Raw genomic sequence first — 20410 nt, forward strand, 5'->3', positions numbered from 1 at the left:
ATTTTGTGTTCCGGAATGTGACCTATCTTGGTGAATGTTCCATGTGAACTTGAGAAGATTGTGTATTCTGCTGTTGTTGGATAGAATATTCTATAAATATCAGGTAGATCACATTGATTCATAGTGCTGTTCAGGTCAACTGTATCCTTTTGATTTTCCACCTCCTTGATCTATCAGTTACTGACAAGGGGCTGTTGAAGCCTCAAATTGTAGTATAGAATTGGTCTATTTCTCCTTGGTATTCTATCAGTTTTTGCCTCATATATTTTGATGCTGATTTGTTTTGTACATACACCTTTAGGATTGATATGTCTTTTTTGAAAATTGACCCCTTTGCCATTATGCAATGCCCTGCTTTATCCCTGGCAATTTTACTTGTTCTGAAGTCTGCTTTGTCTGAAAATAACATATCTACCGTAGCTTTCTTTTGATTAGTGTTGCTTGGTATGCCTTCTTCCATTCCTTTACTTCTAACCTAATAGAGCCTTTATATTTAAAGTGGGTATCTTTTACTCAACATATTTTTGTTCACTATGACATGATAGTCTTTTAATTTGTGTTTAAGGCATTCACCTTTGAATTGCTTATTGATCTGTTTGGATTAATCTAAAACATATTTGTAATTGTTTTCTGTTTATTGCCACTTTTTCTGCTTTCTCTGGTTGTAGTTGAACATTTTATATAGATGTTTATCTCCTTGCTTAGTGTGGTAGTTAGATTCAGTTGTCACCTGGGCCAGGTTAAGGCACCTAGTTCTGTTGCTGTGGACATGAGGTAATGGCACATGAACCTCATCTGTTGCTCATTACATCTGCAGTCAGTTAAGAGGCGTGCCTGCTGTCATGAATAATGTTTGACTTAATTAGCTGGTACTTAAATGAGAGACTCAACATAGCACAGCCCAAGCAGCTCAACATACCTCATCTCAGCACTCGCAGCTCAGCCCAGGCCTTTGGAGATGCAGAAAGAAATCACCCTGGGGAAAGTTGTTGGAACCCAGAGGCCTGGAGAGAAGGCCAGCAGAGATCGCTCTGTGCTTTCCCATGTAAGAGAGAACCTCAGTTGAAAGTTAGCTGCCTTTCCTCTGAAGAACTAACAAAATAAATCCCCTTTATTAAAAGCCAATCTGTCTCTGGTGTGTTGCATTCTGGCAGCTAGCAAACTAGAACACTTAGCATATCATTTATGCTTCTTTAAAGTATTTTATAAATGGTTGCTCTAGAGTATTGTCTTAGTTTCTCAGCTACTATGACAAATACTGCATGATAGGTTGTCTAAAGAACAGAAATTTATTGGCTCACAGTTTTCGGGTTAGAGGGCTTGTTTCTACTAGGTTTGGTGGTATTCTGGCATGTTGGCAATCCTTGGGTCCTTTGGCTTTCCCATCATATGGTGATGTAGTCTCCTTTCTCTTCTGGTTCCATTGACTTGCAACTTCTAGCTCCTCCTCCTGGCTTTCTCTTCATAAAGTCTCCAATGACAGAATTAAGACTTGTGTTAGTCAGGGTTCTCTAGAGAAACAGAACCAACAGGAGAGATCTGTAAATATGAGATTTATAAAGGTGTCTCACATCACCATGGGAATGGAAGATCCAGAATCTGTAGGGCAGGCTGTGAAGCTGATGGCTCTGATGAAGGTTCTGGATGAACTCCACAGGAGAGGATCTCTGGCTGAAGAAGCAGTGAAAGAGTCTCTCGTCTTCCTTAAAAGCCTTCAACTGATTGGACTGCCTCATTGTGGGAGGCAGGCTTTAGTTGATCTCAAATGTGATCAGCCACAGATACAATCAACTGACTGATGATTTGATACACCTGCCTTTCACTTTATCAACCAGTCAGGAAATATCCTTGCATCATCATTCAGGCCAATGCTTGCCTGACCAGACAACTGGGCCTAATCTCTTGGGCAAGTTGACACCAGAACTTAACCATTACAAGGCTCATCCTGATAAAGTTGACCATACCTTAACTAAAACATCTTCAAAAGGTCTTGTTGTAGTTAGATTCAGTTGTCAACCTGGCCAGGTGAAGGTGCCTGGATCTATTGCTGTGAACATGAGCCAATGGTACGTGAACCTCATTTGTTGCTGATTACATCTGCAATTCGGCTAGGAGGCATGCCTGCTGCAGTGAATGATGCTTGATTTAATTGGCTGGTGCTTAAATGAGAGAGCTTAATGTAGCACAGCCCAAGGAGCATACTCATCTCAGCACTCGCAGCTCATCCCAGGCCTTTGGACTTGCAGAAAGAAATCACCCCAGGGAAAGTTGTTGGAACCCTGAGGCCTGGAGAGAAGGCCAGCAGAGATCACCCTGTGCCTTCCCACATAGGAAAGAACCTCAGTTGAAAGTTAGCTGCCTTTCCTCTGAAGATCTAATGAAATAAATCCCCTTTTATTAAAAGCCAATCCATCTCTGGTGTGTTGCATTCTGGCAGCTAGCAAACCAGAACAGATTTGGTACCAGGAGTGGGGTGCTGCAGCAGTTTGCAAATACCAGATATCTTGGAATGGTTTTTTGGATGGATAAGGGGAAGATTTTGGAGAAACTGTGAAGAGAATGATGGAGAAGTCCTGGAGTGTTTGAAGAGACTGTTGGTGTAAATGGAACCACTGCCAATCTGGACAAAGGGGGACACAAAAGGGACAAATTGGAGTTTGCAGAATGAGAATCAGTGGAAGTTTGAGTCTAAAGCCAAGAAACTTTGGGCCGGGAGAGTGGACTTACCCATATACATGGTAAGGGTGAGTTTGCCCTGAGGGCAGAGGGTGAGCCTCCCATCTAATTGCAGTGGAAGAGTTGTGCTGCCTCAGGCCTTTGAGAAGGTATAGCACGCTCCTTGGGAACTGGGGAGAGCCTGGCTGCCACCACATGGAGGGGTTGAGTGTGTGCCCCAGAAATGACAGAGAGTCCAGATGTGGCCCTGATGCTTGGAGAGAGTGGAGCTGAGAAAAAGGTGATCTCCTCAATGTCCCCTGAGGTTAATTTGGAAAGAGGTGGGCCACTGCATAGGCCCTTGGAAAGGGTGAGGCTGCCACTTTTTAAAGCCAAAGGATAAATGACTTTCAGACTTTGAAATCCAATGGAGGTTGCCCTGCAGGTTTTCAAAACTGTTCGGGTCTTGTGACTCTTGTGTTCCTTCCAATTTCTCCCTATGGAAATGAAAAGCTGAATCCTGTGACTGTCCTCCTTTGCATATTGACACCAGATGACTTGTTTTGAGATTCATAGGTCCACAGCTAGAAGAGAATTTTTTGCACCTTAGTATTGTTTAAGGTGATGTGTGTAGTTACCAAGTTGACAAGGGGTGGACATGTGGTAGTTAAGAGTCAGTTGTCAACTTGGCCAGGTGAAGATGCCTGAATTATTGCTGTGGACATGAGCCAGTGGTACATGAACCTCATCTGTTGCTGATTACATTTGCAGTCGGCTAGGAGGTGTGCCTGCTGCAATGAATGATGTTTGATTTAATTGGCTGGTGCTTAAATGAGAGAGCTTAATGTAGCCCAGCCAAAGCAGCTCAGCATACCTCATCTCAGCACTCACAGCTGAGCCCAGGCCTTTGGAAATGCAGAAAGAAATCACCCCCGGGAAAGTTTTTGGAATCCACAGCCTTGGAGAGAATGCCAGCAGAGATCTTCCTGTGCCTTCCCACATAGGAAAGAACCTCAGTTGAAAATTAGCTGCCTTTCCTCTGAAGAACTATGTATTAACTAAATAAATCCCCTTTTATTGAAAGCCAATCCATCTCTGGTGTGTTGCATTCCAGCAGCTAGCAAACTAGAGCAGGTCCTATTTACAAGGGATTTCCGCAGAAATGTGAGTTAAGATTAAGAACATGATTTCCTTTCTTGGAGTACAGAACTCAGTTTGCCACAAGTGTATACAGTATATTTTTAACTAATCTAAGTATACCTTGAAAAAATGCTATTCTACTTCACATGTAGTTTAGGTACCTTAGTATTTTGAGTGCTTTTTTCTTATCCCTTGTGACATTGCTGTGATTCAGTTCACTTATCCATATGCTGTAATCATCAAATACATTGTCAAATTATTGCTTTAAACATAGTTACCTTTTAGATTAATTAAGAATTGGAAAAAATATATTTTGTTTAACCCTAATCCATTCTTTCTCTGTTGCTCATTCTTTCTTTATATAGATCTGAGTTTCTGATCTTTTCAGTTTCTTTCTGCTTAAATAAAATCGTGTAACAGTTTTTGTAGGACAGGTTTATTAGTGATGAATTACCTCAGCTTTTACTTGTCTAGGAAAGTTTTTATTTGTACTTTACTTCTGAAGGGTGTATTTGCTGGATATAAAATTCCAAGGTTTTTTTGCTTCATTCTTTCAATACTTTAATCTTTCAGTCTACAGTCTTGTTTACGTGGTTTCTATTGAGAAGTGTGGATAAAATTCTTATCCTTGTTGCTCAGTAGGTGTGCTGATTTGAAAGTTGTATACACCCTGGGAAAGCCATGTCTTTTAATCCTGATTCAGTATTGTTGAGTGGAAACCTTTCGGATTGTTTCCATGGAGATTGACCCACTCAATTGTGGGTGTGACCTGCTGATTAGATTTCTTCTATGGAGATATGATGCATCCAGCTGTGGGTGTGGCCATTGGATTAGATGAGTCTTGATTAGTTTACTGTAGTCCTTTAAAAGGAGAGACATTTTGGAGAAAACAGAAGTGCTTCAGAGCTAAGAGAGATGCAGGCATTTTGAAATGCTTGGAGTGTCAATAAAGACAGCAGATGCCTAGACATAGTGTTTGCAGATGCAGAGTCTAGCAGATGTCACCATGTGCCTCCCTATGAGATACTGAGCAAGCCAGAACCCAGAGTTGTGTCCCAGAGGAGCTAAGTATGGCCCCACAGGTGCTTAGACAAGAAGCCACTAACATCAGAAGCTGGAAATAATGGAACTGAACAAGGACCAACAGATGCCAGCCACATGCCTTCCCATAGACAGACATCATCAGCATTTCTTGAGTCAAGATATCTTTCTCTGGGTGCCTTCGTTTGGACAGTTTTTTGGCCTTAGAACTGTAAACTTGTAACTTAATAAATTCTCTTTTTAAAAGCCTTTCCATTTCTCGTATATTATATTCCAGCAGCATTTAACACAGTAAACAATAGGTAAGGGTGCTTTTTCCCTCTGCTTTCTTTCAAAATTTTCTCTTTCTCTTTGGTTTTCAGCAGTTGAATTATGATATGCCTAGGTGTTGTTTTGTGCTCATTCATTCTCCCTGGTATTCTATGAGCCTCATGAATCTGTAGTTTTATATTTGTCTTTTTTTTGGCTTAAGAAGGGAAATTTATTTGCTCACAGTTTCCCAGGCTAGAACGCTTGTCTTTAATTTTGGAAAATTCTCAGCCATTTTTACTTTAAATAATTCCTTGCTTCTTTCTGTCTTTCTTTACCTTCTGGATTTCATTCACGTATCTTATATCTTTTGAAATCATCCCATAGTCCTTGGATGTTCTTTTTTTTTTTTTTTCTCTTTGCATTTTCAGTTTGGGAAGTGTCTCTTGATTTGTGTTCATGTTCGGTGATACGCTCCTTGGCTGTGTGAAGTTTAGTAAAGAAGCCTCAAAGGCATTTGCCATTTCTGTTGCATTTTTTTTTTTATTTCTAGTTTTTCTTTTTGACTCTTTCTTAAAATTTCCATCTTTCTGCTTACATTCTCCATCTATTCTTATATATTGTATACTTTTTGTATTAGAGTCTTTAACGTTCATCATAGTAATTAAAAACTTCCTCTCTGTTAATTTTAACGTACTCTGAGTCTCATTTTCATGCTTGCTTTTTCTCTTCAGACGTTGTTTTTTATATTGATTTTTAGTGTGCATGGTGATTTAAAGCTGTATGTATCCCAGAAAAACATGTTCTTAAATCTAATCCATTCCTGTGGGTGTAAGGTAATTCAGTTAAGGTGTGTCCCACAGTTAAGGTGTGCCAAGATTGGTCTTAGTCCCATTAGTGGAGTCCTTTAGAAGAGAATGAAATTCGTAGAGAGAGAGAGAAAGCCCTAGAAGCAAGAAGCTGAAAGCAACAAAACCCAGAAGAAAAAGAGACCAGCAGATGCCATCTGTCTTGTCATGTGACAAGAGGAGCCAAGGATTACAGGCAGCTGATCTTCAGGAAGAAAGCATTGCCTTGATGATGCCTTACTTTGGACATTTTCCTGTTCTAGAAACCATGAGTGAATAAATTCCCATTGTTTAACCTGACCCATTTCATGATATTTGCTTTGAACAGTCTAGGAAATGAAAACAGTGTGACTAGTAATTTTTTGTTAAAAGCTGGAAAAGTTGTATCAGGTAATAGGAACTGAGATAAACAGGCTTCTGTTTGTGAGAATTTATTTTACTTTGTCTGGAAGTTCAGCTTTTATGTTTTCTGTAGCTGTAGATGCTCAAGTTTTCAAGGTTGTCTAGTGTCCCTGTTTTTGTCTCCCCCATGGACTTTTTTTGCACTTCCCTAAGTAGTCCTCCTTATAGACAGTCTGTGCCTTGCATCCTTACCAGCTGTAATCTACTGTTATCATATTGAAGCCATGTTGATGTGGTGGTAAGGTGTGTGTATAGGGGGGAGTGTTCCATAGTCTTTCAAGTAAATCTCAGTCTGTTAGTGGGCTTGTTTTTCTGGTCTGTAACCTTTGCAAGCATTCCTTCTTATATAACGTCCCTCTATCCGTTAGTGAGTCTGGAAGGCCAGAGCAGGCTTGAGTGAGGGGATTACCCTTCCTGTTAAACAGAATAAAAAAGCTATTTTTTTATTGCGAAATATAACATATATACAAAAAAGCAATAAATATCCAAGTTCATTTTAACAGGTAGTTATAGAACAGATTTTAAAGTTTGGTATGGGTTATGGTTCCACAATTTTTCATTTTTCTAGCTAATCCAAGAAGCTGTAGACCAACAGAAATATCAATATAATGATTCAGCAGTAATTCTCATTTGCTAACTCCTACCTTTTCTATTTTCCTCCTTTTCTTTAAATAACATATGTACATAAAAACAATACATTTCAAAGTGCATCATAACAATTAGTTGTAGAACAGATTTCAGGGTTTGCTGTGGGTTACAAATTCCACAGTCTTAGTTTTTTTTTTTTTAACTTTTTAAATTGTGTAGTATAACAAATATACAAAGAAAAGAAGGTAAAAAACAATAGTTTTCAAAGCACTCTTCTATAGGTAGTTACAGAATAGATCCCAGTTTGTCGTGGGCTACCATACCATCTTCTCAGATTTTTCCTTCTAGCTGCTCTAGAATATAGAAGGTTAGAAGGAATAAATATTTTTGTATCATCACAATCAACATTTTTTTTCTTTTTTTTGTGAAAAAGTAGTATATATACAAAAAAGCAAGAAATTTCAAAGCACAGCACAATTAGTTGTAGAACAGGTTTCAGAGTCTGGTATGGGGTACAATTCCACAATTTTAGGTTTTTACTTCTAGTTGCTCTAAGATACTGGAGACTAAAATAAATATCATTATAATGATTCAGCAATTATACCCATTTGTTAAATCCTACTTTCTCTGTATAACTTCACCATCACCTTTGATATTTCTTTCCCACTCTTTAGGGGTATTTGGGCTATGGCCATTCTAACTTTTTTATGTTGCAAGGGGCTGTCAATAATATGGGGTAGGGAGATGGAACCTAGCTGATGTTCTCAAGAGGCTGACCCCTCTAGGTTTTAGAATCCCGTCTGGAGGTTATAGGTTTCTGGAAACTTACTTAGTGCGTGGAACCTTTGTAGAATCTTATATATTGTCCTAGTGTGTACTTTAGGATTGGCTGGAATGGTTTTGATTGGGGTTTGGCGGGTTGTGATAGGTGGCAATATTTAACTGAAGCTTGCGTGAGAGTGACCTCCAGAGTAGCCTCTCAACTCTATTTGCACTCTCCTAGCCACTGATACCTTATTTGTTACACTTATTTTCCCTGTTTTCATCAGAATGGAATTGTTGATCCTATGGTGCCAGGGCTGGACTATCCCTGGGTGTCATTTCCTATGCTGCCAGGGAGTTTTCACCCCTGGATGTCATGTCCCATGTATAGAGGAGGGCAATGATTTCACTTGAAGAGTTTTGATTTAGGTGTCCCTAATGTTTGACACAGTATCAGGGATTTCCCCACTGGTAAAGTTTAATAGTTCCATATTTTTTTCTCCCATCTCTCAAGGGACTTTGCCAAAACTTTTTGAATATCTAGGTTGTATCCAGGCATTACATTAGGCTATAAGAATTGAAGGCCCTCCTTCTTATTCTGGGCTCGCTGTGTTTCGGTTGTTCAAATGAGCTGTCCTGACAGGTTGATTTATATTATATGGTACAGAAAATTTAGGTTCCAGATAAACCTTTCTTCCTTTGGTGTCAAGGAGTAGGTATGGTTCTAAAATGTAGACAATGTCTTTTTTACCCTTGTATTCTGAATTACCTTAATCTCAACCTAATTGGCTTCATTCTTATCTCTAAATACCAGGTTGTACATATACAAAACAGCTTCTCAAAATCCAGAAATAATAATTACCACTCCGGACTAAATGTGTCTACTATAAGAGCTTATGATCTAGTCCCCTACTTTCTTATGAGCATTTTTCTCAGGGAGACCATACAATAATTGTTCTTTTCTTTCTGGCTTATTTTGTCTCGCCCAGTGTCCCACAGGACAGTCATTCACAATGTTGCCTGCCTCACAACTTCGTTCCTTTTTGTAGCAGCACAATATTTGATCATATGTATGCACACCATCATTTGCCAATCTGGTTCTCAGTTAGTACATCCTTCAGCCACCTGCATTCATTAGGCATCATGTTTAATACCAAAAGTATAATGCCATTGGTACTCTCAAGTTTAAATAATTTCATTGTTCACAAGAGAAAGATAACCAATAAATGCATCCTCACCAAATAGGAAATCTAAACCTCCCCTTAACTCTTGTTCCTCCCCCCATTATTTACCCATGCTATTGTTGTGGTACTGTTAGTGTTTTCCTGTTAAACCTAGACCATAGCATACAATAGCAGTTTTCCCCCTGTACCCTGGACTTAAACACTCTTTATGTAAGAATCATACCTTTGAAATAGTTCATGCAAGAACTTATTTCTATTTCTAGTGTTAATCAGTGATACATATAGGTCTGTACAACAAATTTTAATCATGTTCACCTTCAATATGGTAATGTTACGTATAGACCCATTAGAGAACTGCCTTCACTTTTAATTGGTAAGTTTAGTCTAACATTTAAAGTTATTACTGAAAAGACATTTCTCGAATCTACCATCTTATCTTTTTTATTTTATTTTTCAAAGCTATATATTGTTTTCCCTCTTTCTCTTTTTGTCCTTTAAGTTACTTTACTGGTACTCTTCGATTCTGTGACCTCCTCCAGACTTCCCTCTCCTGTCTTTTTTTTTCCGACTGGTAGAGCTCCCTTTAGTATTTCTTGTAGGGCCGGTCTCTTGTTGAGAAATTCTTTCAGTATTTGTCTGTGAAAATTTTAATCTCTCCCTCAGTTTTTTTTTTTTTTTTTTTCCTGCATGGGCAGGCACTGGTAATCGAACCCGGGTCTCTATAGCATGGCAGGCAAGGACTCTGCCTGCTGAGCCACCATGGCCCACCCTCTCCCTCAGTTTTGAAGGACAGTTTGACTGGGTACAGAATTCTTGGCTGGAAGTCTTTGTCTTTGAGGATTGTAAATTTATCTTACAACTGCCTTCTCACTTTCATGGTACCAGTTGAGTAGTCTGAACTCAGTCTTATATATTTTCCTTTATATGTAGTAGATTGTTTTTCTCTTCCTGCTTTCAGAATTTTCTGCTTCTCTTCAATATTTGACAGACTGATTAGTATGTGACTTGGTGAAGGCCTGTTTGGATGTATTCTGTTTGGAGTTCGTTGGGCTTCTTTGACTTGTATGTTTATGTCCTTTATAAGGGTTGGGAAGTTTTCCCCCATTATATCCTCAACTACTCTTCCTAGCCTTCTACTCCTCTCTTCTCCTTTTGGAACACCAGTGATTCTTATATCTGTATGCTTTGTTTTGTCCACCATTTCTCTGAGATCCAATTCAAATTTTTTCATCTTTTTTTTTTTGCCATTTGCTCTTTTGAGTGTTCAAAATCAGTTATCCTGTCCTCTGTATTGTTTATTCTTTCTTCTGTCTCTTCATATCTGGTGTTGTGTGCCTCTGTTATGTTTTTTATTTGGTCAACAGTCTTTAATCTCTGTGATATCTGCTATTTTTATTTATTCTTTCAAATTCCTCATTATGCTCTTCTACTGTCTTGATCTCCTTTATATCATTTGCCATCCCACTTATTTTATTAAGTGGAGTTATATGAACATCTTTGATTAGTTGTTCCAATGTCTGTGTCTTCTCTGGTGTTTTAATTTGGTCACTAGGCAGGGCTATCTGTCTGCATTATGAAATGCTTAGTGACCTTCTGTTGTTTTCATTGCATGTAAATGTCTTCATTGATTTACTTTGGAAATTGTTTCCCTTCAGTAGGCTAAAGCCTTGTGTTTGTGAGATGGATGTGTAGCAAGATGCAGGGCATGGGGTAGGGCACAACTATGTGGTGTTGTGTTGCAGGACAGGTATAGGCACAGGATGGGGGTGCTGCACTGGTACTTGTGAATGTTAGCACCCAGTGGCCAGGGAAGATGTAGCTATGTGGGTGCATGGGTCTGGGAGGGCATAATCCTGGTGTACACTGGTCTAGGGCGCAGTAAACTTTGTGCGCATGCACGGAACTATGGCAGTAGGTCAGTATTATGCCTGCATGGTGTCAGGGCAGATGTGACCCTGCTGTGCAGGTCAGCACTTTTGCAGAGCTGGGAGAGGGTGGGGCATGACTGGCGGCCATGCACATGCGTGGGTCTAGGAGTGCCATAAACTGATGTTCCCAGAGTTGAGGAGCATGACTGGGGGCTGTGCACATGTGCGGATCTGGGAGCACTCTAAACTGATACACCTGTGTGCAGGGCTCAGGGGGCCTGGGGTGAGGCTGTGTGGTTATATGGTCTGGGTATGGAGGTAAGTGCCCGCAGCCTTTATGTTCTTGTGACAGCCTTCAGGGAGCAGAAAGGGGGAGGTATTGTTCGGGACGTATGCAGGAGAGGTGGGTTGGGCTGCATTTGGAGTGGGGGTGTGGGGCAGGTACATGTCCTGGGGGCTGGTGGGGTGGGGGCACCTGGAGCACAAGGAATGGGAGTGGGTGACGGGGTTCAATGGTTCTTGTTATAATTGCATAGTTATGGATTCACCACGACAGTCTATATGAGGACATTTCTATTTCTCCCACAAAGAAAGAAAATGAGGAAAAAAATGAAGAATAAAAAGGAAAATAAAATAAAAAGCAGAAACAACGGCACCACCAAGAATCCTATACCCCTTCCTTATATCCCCCTCTTATTGATATTTAATTTTGGTATATTGCCATTGTTAAGTTTAATGGAAGTATACAGTGCTACTGTTAGGTATAGACCCTGTTGTGCATTGTACTTTTTCCATATACCATCCCATTTTCAACACCTTGCACTGTTGATGTTCATTTATTCTCCCTTATGTAAAATCGTTCTTAAATTTGTACATTTAATCACCCTTGTTGTCGACTGTAGTTTTCCATAAGTTATACAGTCCCAGTCTTTATCTTCTGTCTTTCCTACTGGTATCATACCTGCCTCTGGCCTTCTTCTGTCAACCATACTCGTGCTCAGCTTTGTTCAGCGTACTTACTGTGCTATCATCAGATAGTGTTGTACTATCCATTTCTGGGTATTTATAGTCAATCCTGGTGAACACTTTCAACTCCTTCAGCATCAAATGTCCAATCTCTGCCCTCTATCTCCTGATAACCTGTGTCTCAACTTTTCACTCTCAAAGTATGCTCATTAATGCTATTTCATATTTGTGAGACAATACATATTTGTATTTTTTGTTTCTTGCTAATTTTACTCAACATAATATCCTCAAGTTTTGTCCACATTGTTGCATGGATCATGACTTTATTCTGTTATATCTTATTTTTTTTTCTTTCTTTTTACCCTTATTGATAGTCTTCATTTCTACCCTGTCCTCCAGATCTCTCACTCCTGTCTTTTCTTATCTACTTGTACAGCTCCCTTTGGTATTTCTTGTAGTTCAGGTTTATTGTTCACAAATTCTTTCAGTATCTGTCTGAAAATATTTTAACACTCCCCCCATCCGATCTTTTAGGGATAGTTTTGCCAGATACAGAATTCTTCGTTGGCAGTTTTTCTCTTTCAGTATTTTAATATATCATACCATTATATTCTCATCTCCATGGTTTCTGCTGAGAAAGCGACACGTAGTCTTATCCACTTTGCTTTCATGTGATGCATTGCTTTCCTCTTGGTGCTTCAGAATTCTCTTTGACATTTGACAACCTGGTTAGTAAATGTCTTGGAGTAGGTCTATGGGGATTTATTCTGTCTGAAACTGCAGTGCTTCTTGGATCTGTAATTTCATGTCGTTCATAAGAGTTGGGGAATTTTCAGTGACTTTTTCTTCCGTTATGTCCCTTTTCCCTTCTCTTTTCCTTCTAGCATACCCATAACACATATATTTGTGCACTTCATGTTGTCATTCAGTTCTCTGAGCCTCTGATCATATTTTTTCCATTCTTTTCCCTATCTGTACTTTTGTGTGTAGGATTTCAGATGCCCTGTCCTCTAGTTCACTAATCCTTTCTTCTACCTCTTCACATCTGCTGTTGTAAGTCTCCATTGTATTTTTCATCTCTTTTATTGTACTTTTCATTCCTGTAAGTTCTGCCATTTGTTCTTTCAAGCTTTCTAGTTCTTCTTTATGGTCACCCAATATCTCCTTTATATCCTTCATCTCTTTTGTCATATCTTCTCTCAACTTGCTGATTTGATTTTTGAATTGATTTAATATGCTGGTTTCAACATCTTTAATTAGTTGTTTTAACTTCTGTATCTCATTGAAAGTGTTAGTTTGTTCCTTTGTCTGGGCATGTCTTCATTTTCCTAGTACGATGTATAATTTTTTGCTAGTATCTAGGCATCTGATTTTCTTGATTAGTTTATTCTGGGTGTCGTTTTCACTCTTTTACGTAAGCTTTTCCTGTTGGTTGGCTTTGTTCTCTATCTGTTCTTTGACATTCATTTCAACTTATTCTAGACTTCTAGCATAGCTTCTGCTTACTAGATCAAAAATATTCAACTCTTGCTTTTCTGGTTCTTGCCATGCCTATGTGAACCTTTTTATGAGGAGGGTCTCCCCTGATAAGGACAGCCTCAATAAAATTTTCCCCAGACAAGGCAGCCCAGGTCAGCTGACTGCAGAAGCTTCTATTCTGCACTCCTCCTTCCCCTCATCCTCCGCCCCCACACCATTTTCATCAGCCTTGTCTCCTCTATACTGGGAGAGACCTCAGGGTTACTTTCCTTCTTTCTTTGGCTTTAGCTATGCTCAGCACTTGTATTCAACTGTCCAAATTTGTTAATTAAAACTGCAGTTGGAGCTTTGTTGAGCTGCCTTCCCTTGCTCCTCATGGAGACTACTTTTTCCCATGGGTAGGTCTTTCCAACAGCCTGCCATGCCAGTGGGATGAGGGGCACACAGCCTCTGCAATTCAGGGGCTTTACTTACAATTACCTGGTACGATTTTGGCCCTTCCACCCATTCCAGACTGGTTTGTGATGTGTCTCTGGTCATGGATGTCCCCTAACCAGTGGTTCCAGACAGTTCCTGGCTATTTACTAGCCGCTCTGGAAGACTAACTAAGTTCCACACCTCCCTACACTACCATCTTGCCTTGCCTCACCAATGCATTTCTTTTTATCACTGAGTAATGTTCCATTGCTTTGTATGGATGTGCCACAGTGTCTTTATCCATTCACTGAGTTCAGAATATTTGCTTCTAGTGTTTGCTTATAGTTATCATCAGTTATAAATAAAGCTTCTATAAACATTAGTGAGCAGATATTTTTTGCATGGGCACAAGTTTTCAACTCAATTATATAAATATCTAGGTTGTGATTGCAGAATTATGGGTGATAGTTGAGAGAAAAGTGTACAAAATTTTTTGTGTTTTGACTCATATTTTATGGGCTAATTAGTGCATCTCTTTGGTTATGCAAATGACCAGATAAAGGGAACTTTCATTAGGAAATGAAATTAGACTTGTTTTCCCACAAAATTTAATAAATAACTTTTTTGTTTGTTTGTTTTTGTTTTAAGAGATCCTGAGCTTTCAACTCTTTGCCGAAAGTCTGGTACATTAATATTATACCCAGGGGCTGAAGCTGCCAATTTGGAAGAATTTATTTTAGATTCTCCTATTTATCCTTCCACAATCATCATTATTGATGGTACATGGAGCCAGGCTAAGGACATTTTCTATAAGAATTCCTTGTTTCGACTTCCCAAACAGGTAAACTAGTATTTTAATAGAATAGATGCAAAAGTATAGTTATATCTATTATGTATGTTTTCTGTGAGTTGATGCATATACACTTTTATATAATGAATTTTCTGATATTTATATATGCATGTATATAGATATGTATATTATATATATATAGAACATTTGAAATTTGTCTTTCTTTCTCAATTCCTGCTGCCAAAATTCACCAGGCTTTATACATTTTGCTGTATTAGGAGTCTCTCAGACGTTTAATCAAATACATTGCTAAGGCTTAATTTTTTGTATATGTATTCTTACCATTATAAAGTGTTATATTTAATTTTTAACTTGATTAGTATATTACCTAGTTCTTTTTAGCAATGACTTAATACTCAGTTTTTATGAAATGCTTTCATTCATTATTATGATCATATGGTTTATCCTTCGGTTTGTTGATATAATTAATTATGAGGGTATATTTTCTAGTATCGAATTATTTTTGTTCCTAGAATGAACTCTTCTTGGTCTTATTATATGATTATTTTGATATACTGTTGGAACATATTTTATTTAATGACATCAGTTTATAATTTATATATTTTTGCACCCTTTATCGTATTTGAGTATAACATGGTATTAACGTCATAAAATACATTTGTGAGGTTATTTTTTTTATGGGTTGGAAAAATGTAATAACATTGTTGTTCCCTGTTTCTTAATTTCATGAAGCTTGTGTAAATACTTGGTCCTGGTTCCTTTAAAATTGTAGCTTTTTAATTCTTTCAAACTCTTCTATGGAAAATTTTCAAGGTTTCTCCTTCTATTTGGATCAATTTTAATATCTTGAATTTCTCTATGAAATTACTCTTAACTCTGGTTTATCAACTCGATTAGTATATTCTCATAAGTACTTTAAAATAGTTAAGTTCCTGTTGACTGTATCCTTTCTCATTTCTAATCTTTCTCTCTTATATACATATTTTCCTTGAAAAGTCTCAAAAGAGAAGTCTCTTTTTTTTTGTTTGCTTTCTGATTTTATAAGATTTTTACTAAGTCCCTTTATGAAGAGTACTAAGTTCCATTAATAACCAGAAAGAAGACTTAAATATTTCCTCTGAATATAACTTTTGTCATACCTTATTGTTTTGAATTGAAGAGTTCTCTCTACATCATTGCTGTAATTTGTTTTATGTTTTTTCTTTCTATCTATGATTTTTGGTCACTGTCTTATTGTTATTTCTAATTTTGGTATACTGCTGAAGTGATGAAAGAACACTTCCTGTGATATTTTGAATAACTTTAAGATTTCTGGGTTTATAAGCGCATGGTAGATTTTTGTAAAATTTCTATGAATATAGCAATGCACAATCTCTTTTTAGGGATGTAAGGATGTACGTTATTATCTTTTTTAAAGCTTGCTAATTTCATTTTTCTTTATGTTTTGTTTTCAGTAAACTGAAAAAAGCTGTAAAAATGACTTCTGTTCTTAAGTATTTTTAATGAAGTTTTCCTTGCTTTTACGGTAGTTTTAGTGTTTTTTATTTATCTGTTCAATTGTTGAGTGCACACAAGCCACATATGGTGAAGAATAACAAATACTGACTTTTGAGATTTTAATCTCAGGCTCTTTTCTAGTTTTTCATCCCCTTTACCAAAATATAGATATGGTTTTTAAATGAGATATGAAATGATTTTTAAAATTAGTTAATACTTTGAATTCTTTTTATGGGTCAAATCCACTTCCAAGGGCTTTGTATGTTTACATATGTACATATTTACATAGGAAAGTATTCTTGTTATTTTAGAGTACAGAAAAGGAAACTGAGGGAGGTTTTTCTAATTTCTGAAATGTTGGATGTGTTCCACAAGAACCAACTAATAAAAGGCATGGGTGCTGTAAGATTGTGGCACACTCTATGTAAAATTTTATGTTCATATTACATTTAGAATATCTCCCAGTACACACCAAGTGTAACAACTTTCTTTTTTTCCAAATATTTGATGTTTATCTTTTGCATAAATATGCCATACCTACATCTTTAATGTTTCATTTTGTGGTAACTATTAAAGTACATTAGAGATTAAGCACATAGTCAAATTTAAAAGATAGAACCTATTTTTAGAAAATTTTTCTTCACACGTATTATATATTCGCATACCATATAATCATCCAAGGTGTACAATCAGTGGTTCACAATATGATCGTAGAACTGCATTTATCACCACAATCAACTTTTTTTCTTGTTTATAAAAAATAACACATATACAAAAAAGCAATAAATTTCAAAATTCAAAGCACATTGCCACAATTAGTTGTAGAACAGATTTCAGAGTTTGGTATGGGTTACTATTCCACAATTTCAGGTTTTCACTTCTAGCTGCTCTAAGATACTGGGAACTAAAAGAAATAATATAATGATTCAGCAATCATGCTCATTTGTTAAACTTTCTCTGTATAATTCTGCCATCACCTTTGATCATTCTCCTGCTCTTTAGGGGTATTTGGGCTATGCCCATTCTACATTTTTCATGTTGAAAGGGGCTGTTGATAATATGGGATGGGGGATGAAACTAATTGATGTTCGGGAGAGGTTGGCCCCTCTGCATTTCAGGACTTACCTGGTCCAGGGACCCATCTGGAGGTTGTATGTTTCTGAAAAGTTACCATGGTGTATGGAGCCTTTGTAGAATCTTATATAATGCGCCAGGTGTTCTTTATGATTGGCAGGAATGTTTTTGGCTGAGGTTTGCAAGATATGATAGGTCCTCATTACAACAGACAATCCAGTACTTGCCCAACCAGACAAACAGGTACCACCACTTGGCCAAGTTGACACATGAACCTGGCCATGACAGAATGTTTCCCCTTTCTCCCTATTCCCCCAAGGGAACCCTGCAAATACTTCTTACTCACTGTTCATATTACTCTGGAATTTATTGGGGCATCACACTAACCTGGACAAACCAACAAAATTTCACACCCTATTCAAGGTTCCATGTACATAGGTGTTCAGTTAAACTGACAATACAAGTTAAATTAGGAAATGCACTAGTCAAAGTATAAATTTTGCACCAAATAGACATTTCTCCCTTTAGTCTCACACAGAAGATGAAGTTTTAAAATTGAAGTTTTAAAATATGGATGACCATCTATTCTCATCACCCTGCAATGCTGACATTCCTTTGTTCTTCCTCATGCAAAAACAGTTTTTAATTTGTACTTTTAGTCACTATCATTGTACACTCTAGGCATTCCTAAATTTAGGAATTATGCCATCACAGTCTTTATCGTATATTTTTCCTTCTGTTTTCATACATGCCCCCAGCCCTTCTCCCACTATCATTCTCATATTCAGCTTCATTCAGTGTACTTACATTATTGTGCTGCCATCATGTAGTATTGTGCTATCCATTTCTGAATGTTTGCAGTCAGTTTTGTTGCACTATCTGTATCTCTTCAGCACTAATTACCCAATCTCTACCCTATTTCTATCGCCTGATAACCTGTGTTCTTAACTGAAATTCTCCAAGATCACTATTAATATTAGTTTATATCAGGGAGAGCATACAATATTTGTCCTTTTGTTTTGGCTAATTTCACTCCTTGTAATATCTTCAAGATCCATCCATGTTGTTACATGCTTCACAACTTTAATCTGTCTTACAACTGCATAATAGTCCATCGTATGTGTATACCCCAGCTTGTTTAGCCACTCATCTGTTGAAGACATTTAGGCTGTTGGAACTTTGATTGGAATTGCATTGAATCTGTTCATGAATTTGAGTAGACTTGACATCTTGTTGGCCACTGTTATGACCCTAAGGAATGTTAAAGTAAAAATGAGAGAGAGACTGGGATCAGGGGGTCTGAAGCTTTAGCACTAAAGACAGCAGACAACTTTATTCTTAACTAGTTCCTGCTTATATACGGCAGGGTTTATGTGACTAAAAGCATGCATACATTTTGTGATAAAACAGAGTGCCTACTTTTCAGTATGTTACTCCCTACATACAAGAGATAGCTAACAAGACCTTGGGGTTTAAGAAAAAACAAACATTCTCTCCCTCTCAGACTGTCCTCCAATTAAGCAGGTAGGGGTCTCCAGTTTACTGCCGATGCCACTCTGAAGCCAGTTGCTCCCAATAAATTCCACAGGTTTTCTATTAACCCAGGCTCCTACAACATCTTAATGATTTTAAGTCTTCCAGTTCATAAATATGGAAATGTCCTTCCATTTATTTAGTTCTTCTTTGATTTCTTTTAACAATGCTTTGTAGTTTTCTGAATACAGGTCTTTTACATCCTTGATTATGTTTATTCCTGGATACTTGGTTCTTTTAGTTATTGTAAATGGAATTTTTTTACTATTTCCTCCTCAGATTGTTCATTACTAGTGCGTAGGAACAGTACTAATAGTATTGATCTTGTATCCACCTCTTTTCTGAACTTGTTTTTTGGATCTTGTAGCTTTGTTGTAAATTTTTTGGGACATTCTCTGTATAAAATCATGTCATCTGCAAATAGTGAAAGTTTTACTTCTTCCTTTCTCATTTAGATGCCTTTTATTTCTTTCTCTTGCCTATTGCTCTAGCTAAAACTTCCAGTAACATGTTGAATAACAGTGGTGACAGTGAGCATCCTTGTCTTGTTCCAGATCTTAGAGGGGAAGATTTCAGTCTTCTGCCATTGAGTACGATGTTAGCTATGGGCCTTTTATATATGCCCTTTATCATGTTGAGCATGTTTCCTTTGATTCCTGCTTTTCAAAGTGTTTAATCAGGAAGGGATGCTGGATTTTGTCAAATACCTTTTCTGCATCAATGAACATGATTATGTAGTTTCTTCTCTTTGTTTCGTTAATGTGGTCTATTATGTTAGTTGATTTTCTTATGTTGAACCACCCTTGCATACCTGGGATAAAATGCGCTTGCTCATGGTATCTAATTCTTTTAACATGCTCTTGGATTCGGTTTGCAAGTATTTTGTTGAGGATTTTTGCATCTATATTCATAAGAAAAATTGGTCTGTAATTTTCTTATAGCATCTTTATCTGGCTTTGTTATGAGGGTGATATTGGCCTCATAGAATGAATTAGGGAATGTTCCCTCCTGTTCAGTTTTTTTTGGAAGAGTTTGAGTGTGATTGATATTAATTCTTTTGGAATAATTGGTAGAATTCACTCCAGGCCCGTTTATCTGGTCCTGGGCTTTTCTTTTTGGGGAGTTTTTGATGACTGTTTTCAATCTCTTTACTTGTGATTGGTCTTTTGAGATCTTCTATTTCTTCCTCTACTCACTGTAGATTGTTGTGTGCTTGTAGGGGTTTGTCTATTTTATATTGTCTAAGTTGTTGGCATACAGTTGCTCATAATATCCTCTTATGGTCCTTTTTATTTCTGTGGGGCCAATAGTAGTAATTCTCCTCATTTCTGATTTTATTCATTTGCATTGTCTCTTTTTTTCTTTGTCAGTCTAGCTAAGGGCTTGTCAAATTTGTTGATCTTTTCAAAGAACTATCGTTTTTTAAATTTTTCTCTGTTGTGTTTTGTTGTCAATTGCATGTATATCTGTTACAGTCCGTTTCTTTCTGCTTCCTTTGGGGTTAGTTTGTTGTTCTTTTTCTGGTTTCTCCAGGTGTGTGATTAGGGCTTTGATTTAGCTCTCTGTTCCTTTTTAAAGTAGGTTTAGAGCAATAAAATTTCCTCCTAGGACTGCTTTCATTTCATCACATGACTTTTGATATGTTGTGTTCTCGTTTTCATTTGTCATGATGTATTTATTGATTTCTCTTGCAGTTTTCTTCCTGATGAGAAACTGGAGCTTAGTCTTATCATTTCTTTTCATTAATGAATCTCTTTTCTCTTGCTACTTTCAGAATTCTCTCTTTATCTTTGGTATTTCACTTTCTGATTAGTATGTATCTTGGATAGGCCTATTCAGATTTATTCATTTAGGAGTACATTGTGCTTCTTGGATATTGCTTTTAATATCTTTCTT

At 37.5% G+C, this 20410-nt stretch overlaps 1 protein-coding gene across 4 annotated transcripts in view; it reads left to right on the top strand.

Moving 5' to 3' along the window:
• The window catches only part of DTWD2 (DTW motif tRNA-uridine aminocarboxypropyltransferase 2), a 210072-nt gene that overhangs the window by 81220 nt on the left and 108442 nt on the right, over positions 1-20410 (top strand). For all 4 annotated transcript variants that reach the window (XM_077138881.1, XM_077138884.1, XM_077138883.1 and 1 more), the window contains exon 4: positions 14248-14440. In XM_077138881.1, coding sequence (XP_076994996.1) covers positions 14248-14440 — 193 coding nt within the window. The remainder of the gene's footprint in view (positions 1-14247; positions 14441-20410) is intronic.

Source organism: Tamandua tetradactyla, chromosome 21 (assembly GCF_023851605.1).
Source record: "Tamandua tetradactyla isolate mTamTet1 chromosome 21, mTamTet1.pri, whole genome shotgun sequence".
Classification (NCBI taxonomy): Eukaryota; Metazoa; Chordata; class Mammalia; order Pilosa; family Myrmecophagidae; genus Tamandua; species Tamandua tetradactyla.